Below are 14,979 nucleotides of genomic sequence, written 5' to 3' on the forward strand. Positions count from 1 at the left end.
CCTCATTATCTCCTGTCCCCAGCAACCTCTCTCTTGTATCCCCAGAAATCTCTGCTTTTGAGACCCTCGCTTTTATTTCTTTTTTGATAGGATGTCCTTGGATATCCCTCCTGCACCAAACTTTAAGGCCCCTTCTTTCCCTCCACCTCCCCTGCCTCCCATGCTTGACAAGGCAGTCCATCCAGGTGAGTCTCCATCTCAGGTCAGGAGTTCAAAGACATCTGAGAATGATGGGGAGGGAATTTGACCTTTGCATCCTAAAGCCATAAAAGCTCCCCATATGGGTGGGATGGGGAGATACTCAACCAATGCATTGAGGATAGGTGGAGAAAAGAGCCTTTATAAAGAGCCTTGGTGGCGCAGCAGACTAAAGTGCAGTTAAGTAACACCAGTTGCCTGCAATTACTGCAAGTTCAAATCTCACCAGGCTGGTTGACTCAGCCTTCCATCCTTTCGAGGTAGGTAAAATGAGGACAAGGATTGTGGGGGCAATAAGCTGACTTTGAATTAAAAAAAAACAACACCACTTAGGGGGGGCCGAAAGCCCTACTAAGCAGGTATATACAAAAGTATGAAGGCTATTGCTTAACGCATTGTAAGCCGCCCTGAGTCTCCGGAGAAGGGCGGCATATAAATCGAACCAATAAATAAATAAATAAATAAAATGAGCAAGGGGTGGTAATGAAGAATGACAGGAGTTTTATTTCTTTGATTAACAATGATTTTATCCCTTACTCCTCCCCCTTTCCGAATTAGACATCATGGATAGTCCAACTCCCCATAGAGAATTGGATCACTATGTGGATGGCCTCTTTAAACCTCTGTTACATGCTGGCTCCAGACCTCATATGTCAGTAAGTCTAATCTTATCTAAGTTTTTTTGCTGTTCCTCATACATCACTTTCTGATACCGGTGGGTGGGCACAGGGGTGGTATTCACTTACCTTCGCTACCGGTTCACAAATGTGAGGGCATGTGTGCGTGTGCTCACTTCGCTCATGCGCAACACCTCTGCATGCGCAGGATGTTCTGAGCATCAGAACGCAGAGCATCAAAAACAGGACGTGATGACATCCGGGTGGGTGGGCGGAGCCTCCCACAGCCACCGCTACCAGTTTGCCCGAACTGGATAGAACCGGCTGAATGCCACCACTGGGTGGGCACTGAGAACAGAACTGTGATGGTGGTTATGATCACTGCCTCTTTGCCACGCATATATGATCTCCAGGAGTAGCTAGAGTTGAAACTAAGTGTTGATATCACTTTTTTCCCTGCCTCTCTGCAGGCTATGGAAAGTGAGGCAAACCTGACTGGTCGTATGAAAGGAGGTGGGAAAATTGGACCTATGAATCAAGGAGTCTATTCAGGTGAGAGTTTGAATGCGGGGAGGAGAGCAACAGGGACTTACTTGATACGATAGATCAAGGGTGTCAAACTCACATCATCACTGTGGCGTCACGTGATGTATTGGGACTTTCCCCCTCTACCCTAAACCGGGCATGGGGGTGGGCAGCACATGACGCATCCGGACCATGGGCCAAGTGTTTGACAGCTCTGGGATAGATGGTAGCTTCTGTGACTGTTCTTTTTTTTTTTTTTAAAGCAATTCTGGAATCGAGGCTTATTATTCACACTGCTGGGATGAGGATTATTGGCTTAAATATTTCTCCTTGCACCTAAGAAGGTTAAAAAAAAAAAAAAGGAAGGGGAGAAAAATCACTGTACAAGGACAGCATGAACAATCTCTAAAAAGTGTTGTATAGAATTCTGTATACTTCAGATACAGTAATTCCTTTATAGGGGGGAATGTAAAAAATGTTATAATGCTCATATTATTAAATGCATTTATAATTGCAGATATCTTTTACAAAGGTAAAACATATGTGCCCATACGTAACAATAAGGCCAAAGGGTGGGGGCCAGTGGGTGGGTGGGGCTACATTCGGTGTATAAGACGCACCTAAATTTTCACCCCCTTTTTGGGGGGGGGGAAAGATGCGTCTTATACTCTGAAAAATACGGTACTTGTATTTATGACGGTTGCAGTGTCCCAGGGTCATATGATCCCCTTTTGCGACCTTCTGACAAGCAAAGTCAATGGGGAAGCCAGATTCATTTAACAACTGTGTTACTAACTTAACAATCATTCACTTAACAACTGTGGCAGGGAAGGTCATAAAACAGGGCAAAATTCATTTAATAAATGTCTGACTTAGCAAAAGAAATTTTGAGCTCAATTGCATGCCCCTTACTACACTAGTTAAAATGTACCATTAATTGAAAACCGGAGGATTTTTCCAATCACGGATTTGAACAGAACCTCAAGTGAATTTTATTTAGGGCCATCATATCTGGGCTGCAAAACTCCAGACAAATGCAAGGATAGCATATTGTTGCAATCTAGCGGTCATCCAGGTTTGCGCAACCCAAAATAGGGAGCCATAACCGGTTGTTAGTTTCATGGGAATAAGCCAGGCTCTCTTCTCTCAATCCATCAGGTTACCCTGGAATGATGACCATGCCAACTTTTCCATCTATGCCAGTTATGGGAGGAATGATGCCAGCCACCATGCCAGGAATGCCAGGTAACAAGAACACAATGACTTGAGGGCTCAGATCAGTGGTGAAATCCTGTCGGTTCTGTCTGGCTCATGCGAGGCGGTAGCGCCAGTGGCATGTGGTTCAGCAAACTGGTAGCGGTGGCAGCGCGAGGCTCCACCCACCCGCCTGGACATCATTACTTCCTGGTTTTAATCCTCTCCGCATGCGCAAAACCTTCTGCATGTGCGCAGAGGGTCAAAAATCAGACGTGACAATGGCACTCGCACTTCCAAACCGGTAGGGAAGGTAAGTAGATTTCATCCCTGGCTCAGATGGGATGAAGCTTGTGTAGTTTACACAAAAATTGCTGTGCATTTAACAACGTGTGGGGACATATGCATTGTGATTCTATGTGACCTCCTCTCTCTTTTGCTTTTGCTTTCAGCTATGATGATGACTCAGCCCATGATGCCATCATTGGATCCTAACCAGGCAGCAGCACAGCAACAATCTGCCATCAACCAACAAGCCCTGTTTCTGGTATGTGACAGGGTTAGAGTGAAAGAGTACGCAAGACAGTGAATTGTCTTGGCTGGGAGTCTTGCCTAGTTTGTCAGTTCCCACAACAATCTGAAGAAATCATTTCTTGTGCAATGCGAGGCATCAAAGGGCCAAGTTATGATTGAGCATCTAATACAGGTAGTCCTCAACTTACGACCACAATTGAGCCCAAAATTTATGTTGCTAAACGAGAAATGTGTTAAGTGAGTTTTGTCTCATTTTACAACTTCCCATGCCACATTTGTTAAGTGCAGTTGTTAAATTAGTCACAGGGTTGTTAAGTGAATCTGGTTTCCCCCTTGACTTTGCTTGTCAGAAGGTCACAAAATGTGATCATGTGCCCACAGGACACTGCAACCCAAAAAAATGAGTCAATTGTCAAGCATCCGAAAGTAAGTCATCTGACAATGGGGATGCTGCAACAGTCATGAGTGTGAAAAATGGTTATAAGTCACTTTTTTCAGTGCCGTTGTAACTTCAATCGGTCACTAAGCGAATTCTTGTAAGTTGAAGTCTACCTGTACTAGGGAATGGGTTTAATAGAGGGGGAAATTGCCTCATGGGAAGGGGTTTTCTTTTGCCAAATTTGTGTATGATTGAAATATACAAATCAGTGAATTCCTGAATTAAAGATACACCAGTGGTACTATATTTACAGGTAGTCCTTGATTTACAACAGTTCATTTAGTGACCGATCAAAGTTACAATGGTACTGAAAAATGTGAGTTATGACTGTTTTTCAAAGTTATGACCTTTGCAGCATCCCCATGATCATGTGATCAACATTCAGATGCTTGGCAACTGGTCCATATTTATGACCTTTGCTGTGTCCCAAGATCGTGTGATCCCCCTTTGAGGCCTTCTGACAAGTAAAGTCAATGGGAAAGCCAGATTCACTTAACAACCGGGTTTCTAACGTATCATGTGCAATGATTCATTTAACAACTGTGACAAGAAAGGTCGTAAAATGGGGCAAAACTCACTTAACAAATGTCTCATTTAGCAACAGAAATTTTGGCCTCAATTGTGGTCATAAATCGAGGACTGCTGTATTGATTGTGTTTGTGTTAAGCTTTATTTAAGAGCAAGGCGGGAGATATTAGAGAATAATAGATGTAGAAGAGAAACATGAAGAGAACAAGAAAAAGAAAAATTTAAAACATGAAAAGTGAAATCATAGTTCAGTTATGATTAAAAGTAATCTGAGATCTGAATGTTGGTGGATATAAATCTGCAAAGTAAATAAGAAGCAACAAAATATGAATTTGATTTTGTAGGCTCAGCAGATGACACTTCAAGCCATGAAAATTTCAGAACAGGATCAGCAGCGGCAACAGAAGTATAGATCTCGTGAGCATTCACACCCAAACCAATTATCTTCACATAGATCACATGAATATTCAAGGCAAAGACAACCCTCACCATCCAGTTCACCTACATTGTCAAGGCCAAGACGAGCATCACCAAAGAGGAGGACATCTGAACATTTAAGACGAAGGCCATCATCATCAGAAAGCTCACCTGAATCTTTAAGATCAAGACGAGTATCACCAAGGAAGCGATCACCTGAAGCTTCGAGGCCAAGACAAGTATCACCAAGGAAGCGATCAACTGAACCTTCAAGCCCAAGACGAGTGTCACCAAAGAGCAGGTCACCTGAACCTTCAAGCCCAAAGGAAACATTACTCCTCAAGAGGTCTCCTGAACTTTCAAGATCAAAGAAGATGTCAGTAAAGGAAGAGCCTTCTGAATCTTCAAGACCAATACAAGATTCTTCTTCTCCTCCACCTCCACCACGATCACCGGTACTGAGTATTCCTTATAGAATTTTTTTTTTCTGGATAATACTCCACTGAGCCTGCATGATGGAACAGAGGGAGAGAATCCTATTACTTCATTTTATGGAGTATAGAACACGACATCCCCCAGATACATATTTGTTGTATCTGAATTCCAAAAAGCTCAGAATACATAGATAAGGTCATCTCATTTTAGTTATCTGCTAATATGTTTTATATCTGATCATGGATTTGAAAATTAGTGTGTTAATCCTACAGTTGACCCTGTAGGATCAACTATATTCAGCTATTTAAATTTCTGGCTGTTTATAGTTAGGCAGCTGATAAATTTAAATCAAATAAATAAAATGAAGTTCAAGCTTTCTGCCATTTTATTTGCTCTTAATTTAAAAGACTTGGCCCCAAATCTTACAAACGTCAGGTGACAAGGTAAATCCATTTTCTGTTGTAAAAAGAAGCCCGCATTAAGTTCTTCCATTTAATCTTTGAGCTAACGTAAGTACACTAAAATGTGCAAATAGATAAAATGTACCACAAAATGAACCGAGAAAAGGCTAGAATAGAATCATTTCCTCCAACATCTTGTTTTAATTCATATTGTTCTGAAGTGAATTGAAGGAAGAAGTTTCTTGGATGAGAAGCAAAAAAATATTCAAGGAAAAACAAAGTCCAGTTGCCTTTTGAAAAAGCACCTTCGGGTCAAGTGCTTGTCCCGAAGGTGCTTTGTTTTATGTTCTGAGGGATTTTACTTAATAGATCATTTTGTTACTTCTAATATTTTTTAAAAATATTAATATTTATATATTAATATTAATATTTGTAAAAAAAATAGGCTTGGTTTTTGGTAGGTGATAGAATTGCCACGAAAAGCATCCATCTGCTTGGAGAAAGTTGCTCAGGAATGTCTCCCTTGGAGTTTAAGATTCTTCTGAGGATGAAATGGTAGTAATGTGGAAAAACCGAGTCCTCAAAGATGGATTAATGAAATCTCTGTCAGGATTAGAACATATTAGGGAAGATAGCCTCTTTTTTTTTTCCTTCAAGGATGCTAATATGTTTTGATCAAATGCTTTCCATGAATATTTTTATTACTCATCTGGGATTGGGAAAAGTGGATCTAGAACAGGACTGTCAAACTCCCGGCCCACAGGCTGGATGCGTCATGCACTGACCACACCCACGCCCAGTTTAGCGAAGGGGGAAAAAGCCCTGATATGTTACATGACACCGCTGTGACGACGTGAGTTTGACACTCCTGATCTAGAAGTATATTTGAATTCTACAGTTTAGCAATATCACTAAAGAAGAAATCAAGGACATGATCCAAATTGTAACCCACCTTCTGGTATATATCCTAGATCCACATTTTGGAAGACGAGGTGCCTGTGGACATCAGGTTAGATTCCCTCTCTAGGGGGACTTTTCAAAAGAAAGTCGAGTTCTTCCAGAGAATGGGTGAGTTGTAAGCCAGTGTCCTTCCCAGATTGTCATATCTTCATTTTTTTAATACTAATGCAACAAGATCTTTATTGCAGCCTTCTCATACTTACTTCCAAGTAAAGTGCTTTTTGTAAGAATACGAATGAATTCTTGGGATGTGATTAGTCTTTTCGGTTCTCCAGATAAAAATTAATATTGATAACAGGAGTAGGATGAGGACTTCTAATGACAAACCAGCTTTATGCTTCCATTGTCCGACTATTAGGATTCCGGAGAAAAAAAAATATTTCCAGTCATATTCCCTGATACATTTACATGGTTTAGAATAATCAAAATCTTTGATTTGCTAAATTTGCCACCTCTGTCATAGCGGCATCTAAGTCTTAATGTAGTTCTTTCCCCCTATGTACAGGTAGTCCTACAACAATTCATTTAGTGACTATTTGAAGTTACAACGGCACTGAAAAAAGTGACTTGTGATCATTACCGCATCTCGGTTGCCACTTCTCCGTTGCAGCATTTCCATGGTCACATGATCAAAATTCAGAGTCACGTGATTTCCTTTTGCCACCTTCTGACAAGCAAAGTCAATGGCGGAAGCCAGATTCACTTAACGACCATGTTACTAACTGAACAACTGTAGTGATTCATTTAACAAATGTGGCAAGAAAGGTCATTAAATGGGGCAAAATTCACTTAACAAATGTCTCACTTAGCAACAGAAATTTTGGGCTCGATTGTGTTTGTATGTCAAGAACTAGCTGAGTAGTCTACTTCTCACTGTCCATAATCCATAAACTTTTAAAAAGTAAAATTTAGCTGTATCAGTCTCTAAGTCCTTTGCAACCCCTGTTAGTCTGGTTTCTTGAAGGTTTTGCTTACTCTGATGCCAGGGGTTCTATTCTATTTACCTTTACTACCAGTTTGCAATGGGATTGTGTGTGCACGTGCACGAGCGAAGCAAGCGTGCATGCCTTGCTTTTGCGCGTGTGCAGATCGCCAATGATTACATCCAGAACGGTGGGCAGAGCCTCCTGCCAGTTTTACTACCGGTTCTTGCGAACCGGTCCAAGCCGGGGGCAACCCACCACTGTCTGATGCTAGAACAAAACGTAGATCAATGCCTGAACCTCTTCTTTTATATAGGACTTGAAACAATTCCATTGAAGAAAGTCATTTCCTCTTCAAAAAGTCATAGAATAAAAGAAAAGTCAGAGGACCCAAGTGCCAACCAAGAATCAAATTCAGGTAAGCTGTGAACACTTCTGATCAGCATCTGAATACTGTAAAAAGCTCGTGCAAGAGGCTTGCAACAGCGTGATTCTTAATGGCGTTGCAAGAGGAGTCAAAGTGCTGCCATACCCGTTTTGGGAATGATCTGTTTGTTGCAGCAGATATTTTTGTAGATAATAGCTGATTTTGAAGGGGTCCTTAGTGCTCACTGAACTTGGTTGTTTTCTTGCAGACATTTCATTATCCAAGCTAGGTAACATCATCAGTGTTAGTGAGGAGTGGGGTTTGCCCTTAGTTTATATTTTAGTGGTTTGCCCTGTCAGTGTTGGTGGAAGGGGTCTTGGAGATTCATTGGTTGGACTGTTTACTATTAGCTTATTTGGCAGTTCCTTGGTTGGAGTATTGTTTACTTCTTGATTGTTGGTCTGATATTAATCTTGGAAATTTTATCAGATATGATAAAGTTTTAACTTGATATTATCAGATATAATAAAGAAATAATGCCAAAACATTAATGCATGGAACAAGAAATCAACTAAATGTTGGCCACTCTTCAATCTGAGCAAACTGCAGGACAGTCCATGAGTTTTTATATTAATCTTCTATAGATCAGTTTTTCTATTTGCCTTTCACATTACAGCATGTTCTTGAGAAGTTCCAAAACATGTTGTAATAGCATTTGTGGGTGAGAGTATGATTCAAATAGCTTCCTTCATATTAATCTCTGCAGAAGGATTATGATTTGGGCACAGAATAAAGAGACAGTGACATATTCATTCGTTCACTCACTCACTCACTCACCAAATCTGAGTTTGCTTTTCTATCCTGTTCCTTCAACTTTTCTATTCTGAAACAGTTGCTTTTGCTGTTTGTCTTACTGTCCATTCTTGTTTCTTAAATATGCACACAGGATGAAAACAGCAAGATATTTGTGTAAGAAATTGGAAAGTAGCTGTTTAAAAAGTATTGGAAAATACCAAAACAGTTTATGTGGGAGGGGGGAGGTTTAGGGTTGTAATTAAAAAAGAAAAAAAAAAGGAAAGGAAAATATACTCTTAATTCTTTACTTCAGATTTGCCACCTCCTATGCAACTGGGAAATTATCAGGAGAGGAAATTCCAGAATACGAATCCTGAACAGCCTGAACCAAGCCAGGAGATACGGAACATTATTAAAACCCATAAGACTCGTCCAGTCCCACCACCAAAACCCATCATGCCTGTTAGGTAAAGAAATATGCCAAGTTGATCAAAGATCTCCCTTGGTGGTTGAAGTTGCAGAAAGAAAAGATTCAGGCTACCCCTAGAACTTCTCAGTTTGAGGGAAGGAGGAAAGTCTGTTAATGTGTGAGTTGGTCATTGACAAAATATTTGTCTCCAAATACTGGACATTTCTTGCATAAATGACTAACCATCTTGTCACAGGATTCCCTTCCTACAGTAGGAACAGCCATGGATCTTTTGTATCTACATATGTAAGAGAACTTCTATAAACAAAGTCTCTAAGGTTAGGTCTTTTGTTGTGCACCATCCATGGCGGTCCACACAACAGGTCATCTTAGCTGGTTTTTGTTTAATTGCAGAGACATCTCTAAACCTCTTACAAAATGTGAGCCAAAGGAGGAAGCTCTAGCAAAACTGGAGGCTCTGGGGTTGGATCATTCATCGGTGAGTGTTTGACGAGCTAACTTCAATCTAGTCTGTAGAAGGAAATGTCCTATCAAAATCTGCAGGCTTAAATTTCCAGTCAGCTCATAGTACTCACTGGGAAGTTTTGAATAATTCTCCTTTTCTTTGCCCAGCCTGTGGATAAAAATCAGATAAACCTATATCTGCCCCTGAAGGGAAAATAGAGCTTATTTTCATAATGTATGAAAATAAGACATAACTATATGGCTGTTGTTATTACCACTCAGCCAATGTCTTTGGAAATATTCTGTCTGTTCTCTGGATGGAACTCAATCTTCTGAAAATAATTTTCATAGCCTGAACCAAGAGACACCATGATTTGACTTAGAGATAAGGCACCGCTAACTCTATTTAGATGCTGTTAAAAGCTACTACTAATAAACTGTTATAGCATTTATAATGTTTGCTCCATTTAAATCATCCTAATGGGTCCCATCTATAGAACTCTATCAAATGAAATGAACAAATTAAATGGCAATTGTTTTCAGTAACTTAACTTGCTAGCTGTGTGATGTGAATGAGTTGCTAATCATATGTGAGTAACATACGGCCATGGCTGAACTGAGCCCTTGCTCTTCCTTTCTGCTCCCAGGTCTCCCAGGTCTCCTCTGAAAAACTTAAGTCATCACCACCTTTACCACCCATCAAACCCTCCAATACCATCAAAGAAAAACAACTGGCACTCACAGGTGTTTTTGGTCCTGGCTGCTCGGTGCCTCCTCCTCCCCCTCCTGGCTCACCCCCTTCTTTTCCTCCAGATTCTGTCACAGATGAAACAACTGGCACGAAAGGTAAGCAAACCCTTTCTGATCCTGTAGATTTTGTTTGGCACCTCTGTTGTTGATTAAGTTAGGAAGCAGCCATCGTTACAGGTGGAGTGTTTCTGTTTCTTTCACACTTAGATTCGGCTAAGACACTGTTGGAAGACACTAATGTCAAAACCCAGCTCTTCAATCTTTCTGCTAGTGTCGGCTTCTCCTATGCTAACCCTACCTGGAAACTCTTCCTGCGGAAAGAGGTGTGTCATGATCCCACCTCCTTGCATTGTTTTTCTGGTCATGTTTAGCTACTAAAATTAGCATCTCTGACTTCATCATGTCTCTCTGTAGTGACAGCATCTCCCACAGTTTGGACACTTGGTGGCTAATCCTCTTGCAGCTCTCATTCTGCAAAATGTGTTTGGGTAATTTCAAGCCTACAATGTCCTGTATGCTTATTCTGGATGGTAGTCTTAGGGTTATTATGAACTCTGGGATGGTTGATGTGGGTTAAGAGCTGTGGTAGCGCAGTGGTTAGAATGCAGTACTACAGGCTACTTCTGCTGACTGCTGGCTGCCTGCAATTTGGCAGTTCGAATCTCACCAGGCTCAAGGTTGACTCAGCCTTTCATCCTTCCGAGGTGGATAAAGTGAGGACCCAGATGGTTGGGGGCAATATGCTGACTCTGTAAACCGCTTAGAGAAGGTTGTAAAGCAGGGGTGAAATGCTCCCGGTTCAGACCGGATTGCCTGATCTGGTAGCGATGGAGGCGGGTGGTTCGGAGAACTGGTAGCAAAAATCCCTGCCCCCCCCATTGCGCAGCTGAGCCGCGCAATCATCAGAGGCTTTTTTAATTATTTTTAAAAGCATTTTTTCTACAACCTCTTTAGCCGAAAAAATGCTTTTAAAAGTTTTTTTTAAAAGCCTCTGATGATTGCGTGGTTCAGCTGGGATTATCAGAGTCTTTTAAAAGCATTTTTTTTACAACCTCTTCGGCCGAAGAGGTTATAGAAAAAATGTTTTTAAAAGGAAAAAAAGCCTCTGCCGATCAGGCAAGTCAGCTGGGATCGTCAGAGGCTTTTCAGCCGAAGAGATTGTAGAAAAAATGGTTTTAAAAGTAAAAAAAAAAAAGTTGGCCATGCCTACTCAGTCATATTACCACCCCCCACCAAGCCACGCCCACAAAACCGGTAGTAACAAATTTTACATTTCACCACTGCTGTAAAGCACTGTGAAAGCGGTATATAAGTCTAAGTGCTATTGCTGTTGCTATTGTATCATTGGTAGTAATCAATTGTGCAGAGTTGGGATGGGCCTAGTGGTTAAGGCTCTGAGCTAAAAACCAGGAGACTCTGAGTTCTACTCCTACTTTGGGGGTAAAAGAGGGTTGGGTGACCTGGGGCCACTCACTCTCTCTCAGCCCAACTCATCTCAGAGGACTGTGGTTGTGAGGAAAATAGGAGGAGGAAGGAGTATTAGGTATGCTTGCCACCCTCAATTATTTATAACAACAATAAAAATGGGATTTTATAAAAAAGAAATCTTTAAAAATGGGGTCAGGACAATGGCTCTGTGGAAAGATGGGTGGCCAATAAACTTGGTAAATAAAAATAATAAATAATAAAAAGTGGTAAGCCTTTTTAATTACAGTGTGAAAGCATGTAATAATCCACTCACTGTGATGGAGATTAGTACAGACTGGTTAGAAGCAACATGTCTGATTGTATGACGGGCTGGAGAAGAATAGCATTCAAAAGAATAGGATGAGTTTAATTACTTTTCCTATGCCAGGATAGAGTTTTGTGTCAATAAGCCACTACTTCTCCTGCAAAATGAAATATATGTTATCTTCACTCAATGAATTGTGTTTGAATATATTAATGTACACAATCATTTGCTATTTTGAGTTATGATTTTATTTTGCATATGTGAAAACAACTTTGTGTTGGATCTCTTCCTCAATAGGTTTTTTATCCCAGGGAAAATTTCAGTCAACCTTACTGCTTGAATCTGTTATGTGACCAGGTAAGGATTTGTGTGTGTGTGTGTGTGTGTGTGTGTGTGTGTGTGTGTGTGTGTGTGAGAGAGAGAGAGAGAGAGAGAGAGAGAGAGAGAGAGAGAGAGAGAGAGAGAGAGAGAGAGAGAGAGAGGGGGACAGACAGAGTGACAGAGAGAGACAGACAGAGTGACAGAGAGAGACAGACAGAGAGAGATAGAGAGACAGAGAGACAGAGAGACAGAGAGAGAGAGAGAGAGACAGACAGAGACAGAAAGAAAGAGAGACAGAGAGACAGAGACAAAGAGAGACAGACAGAGACAGACAGAAACAGAGAGACAGAGAGAATGTGTGTCTAAAAGATAAGAGAGACTCACATTTCTTTTTGTCATCAGCCTCTCTATCACAAGACTCCATATTTTATTTACTTTTTGTACATTAAGTTTTGTCTCTTTCAAAGAATATACTTGTTTTATTCCATATGCTCTGTTTCAAAGCTTGACATTTGCAATATGAGTTGAATTTAAATCCATTTTTGTTCCTTCCCAGATCTTGAGAGATACTTACTCCAAGTCATGCATTCGAATTTCCAAAGAGGAGAGGCGCAAAATGAAAGACTTGTTAAGTAAGAAAGCCATGAGTCCTTCCTTGTCTTCAAGTACAGTAGAACCTCTGGTCATGACCATCATTCATTCCATAACTTTGGTCACAACCAGATTTGGACCTGAACCTAACCAAAATTAATGCAAAATTAATGCAGCGACCACATGAGGTCACTGTTATTTGGTGCTTACAAAAAACATGGCACAGAAGAGAAAATCGGCCACGGCTGTATTTGATCGCCACCCGAGTATGTGTTCGTGACCAGATTCAAAAATTTTGTGAATTTTTTGGTCGGAACCCGATTTGGTCATGGTCAGAAGCATTCGTGACCAGAGATTCTACTGTATCATGGAGGCATGAACTTTCCATCTAAAACTGAAGAATTGTTTTCCATTCTTTTATTCATTAGAGTTATGGGAACTGCTATATGTTTAACCATCTTCTGCCTTCATAATCTGTTACTGAACCCACTTAAGACTCTCCTGCTAAGACAAATAACCCACTTCTAAATGTTCCTCACTCAGTGATAAATGTATTTAGGGACTGAAATAATTAGCTGCATTGTGTCAGATGAATTTCTGCTCAGTCCCAAGGTCCAGATGTTCAGGGCTCTCAATCCATTCAATAACACGAGCCAACCCAGCTTCTCCCTTCCTTTGGAAGACAGAACTGCCAATGGCACATAGCTTATTCTCCACCCAGGAGCCAGCCTCTTGTTTTGGGTACCTTGGAGGGCATTATTGCTCTGCATCACTTCCATCAAAAGAAGATTCAGCTGCCAGTCTAGCTGCTTTCTGGGCATGGAATGGCAACATGGCATTATGTTTTTCTTCCATTTGGGCAGTAAAATCTCTTTCCTGGAAATCATTCTTCAGCTTCCCCACTCCAGAGAGGGTGGGAAGAGGTAGCACTGCTGTGCATAACCCAAAGAGATCCTGATCCAGAAGTATAAAAATCCAGGGTGCTTCCTGCTAGCCATTTTACATGCACATGTCCCAAATTTACTTGATCCATCCTAATCTCACTGCAGTTATATAAGATAAAGCAGTGGTGAAATCCGTGGCAGGGGCCAGCCAGAGGTGGTATTTGCCGATTCTCCAAACTACTCAAAATTTTCGCTACCAGTTCTCTAGACCCTGTCAGAACCTGCTGGATTTCAACCCTGAGATAAAGCCTTGTTATATATTCCTATTTTTTTCAAAAGAAAAAAAATGTCTCAAAGCAGTGCCATTGGGATTTGTTTCTTTGAGGTGAATTTGCATTAGTTTTGAAATGTCTGTTTGCTTTATTTGCAAAGATAAGAGGAAGCAAACAAGCACTTCTAAAAGGCAGGAAACAGTATGGGTAGCCCTCTGAAGTTGCACCCACAGTTTCACTTAGAAACTTGCATTTCTTTCTTCTCCCTTCGGCCACAAAATTGCTTTCTTTCACACACGCAAGTACTAGCATGTTTCCTTCTGCTAGCCCTATTCCAGATTCTGATTGTTTCTCATTCAAAAAGGAGGAGAGATTCTCAAACCCCATATAGAATCCCCAAAATCCCACAAATTCCCATTAATAAAATATAACCAAAAGCTTTAGATTATTAAAGCAACCTATTTAATGCAAATTAATGGTCTGTTACCAGCGCCAATAGAAGGCTCTCTAATGCTGGCTGCAGAACACCAGATCCCTGCTTGCAAACTGTCCTTGGAAACAGTGCACTCTTTGATGTGCTTCCTAAGTGTGCTAAAGTCATCTCTGTAGCTTGCTTCCATCAGGGGAACTGATCCATAAACTGAGCCTGCTGATTAAACTTTTCCTTTGTTTTGTTGCCTTCAGCCGAATTCCATGTGGGCATGGATGTCAGCTCCATCACAGAAGAAGGGATCAAGAAAAGAATTGTGGTGGCTGCTCGTGATAACTGGGCCAGCTATTTCTCTCGCCTTTTCCCAGTAAAAGTAAGTTTGCCTACCTCAGCCTTCCATAACGCGACAATCCTGTTATGTCTTTCCACTAAGATTCAGGGGCTACTTTCCCCTCAGGGCTTCAGCTATTATAGGCAAATCAATAACAGGGCAGCCCTCTGGACCAGGCTCTCTGCTACATAAAGGTTGCCTGTGCAATGAAGGCTGATATTGTTGAAAACTGACCATGAGTAGGTAGACTGTATGAGCAGATAGGTAGGTAGGTAGGTAGACCACACCAGGAGTACGTAGACCACACCAGGAAGATTTCAGCCATCATGTTTAAGTCAGTCTCCAGAACATATTACTGTTTGTTTGTTTGTTATCCTCTCTATTTTTTATCATCTCAAGGCAGCATTCATACCTAATAATCCCACCTCTTAATTTCCTCACAACTTTGTGAAGTGGGTCAG

General features: G+C 41.0%; 1 protein-coding gene across 1 annotated transcript in view; it reads left to right on the forward strand.

Annotated features, from left to right (window-relative positions):
* Positions 1–14,979, forward strand: part of MYO15B (myosin XVB) — a 59,624-nt gene that overhangs the window by 13,631 nt on the left and 31,014 nt on the right. The window contains exons 10-24 of the mRNA XM_087885158.1: positions 91–185; positions 757–854; positions 1,286–1,367; positions 2,499–2,585; positions 2,987–3,081; positions 4,380–4,907; positions 6,260–6,356; positions 7,488–7,589; positions 8,647–8,800; positions 9,157–9,241; positions 9,864–10,053; positions 10,165–10,280; positions 11,987–12,046; positions 12,567–12,642; positions 14,442–14,560. Of these exons, the coding sequence (XP_087741284.1) occupies positions 91–185; positions 757–854; positions 1,286–1,367; positions 2,499–2,585; positions 2,987–3,081; positions 4,380–4,907; positions 6,260–6,356; positions 7,488–7,589; positions 8,647–8,800; positions 9,157–9,241; positions 9,864–10,053; positions 10,165–10,280; positions 11,987–12,046; positions 12,567–12,642; positions 14,442–14,560 (1,984 nt within the window). The remainder of the gene's footprint in view (positions 1–90; positions 186–756; positions 855–1,285; positions 1,368–2,498; positions 2,586–2,986; positions 3,082–4,379; positions 4,908–6,259; positions 6,357–7,487; positions 7,590–8,646; positions 8,801–9,156; positions 9,242–9,863; positions 10,054–10,164; positions 10,281–11,986; positions 12,047–12,566; positions 12,643–14,441; positions 14,561–14,979) is intronic.

The sequence above is a fragment of the Pantherophis guttatus genome, chromosome 2 (genome assembly GCF_059756535.1).
Source record: "Pantherophis guttatus breed Tessera chromosome 2, ASM5975653v1, whole genome shotgun sequence".
NCBI classification, from domain to species: domain Eukaryota; kingdom Metazoa; phylum Chordata; class Lepidosauria; order Squamata; family Colubridae; genus Pantherophis; species Pantherophis guttatus.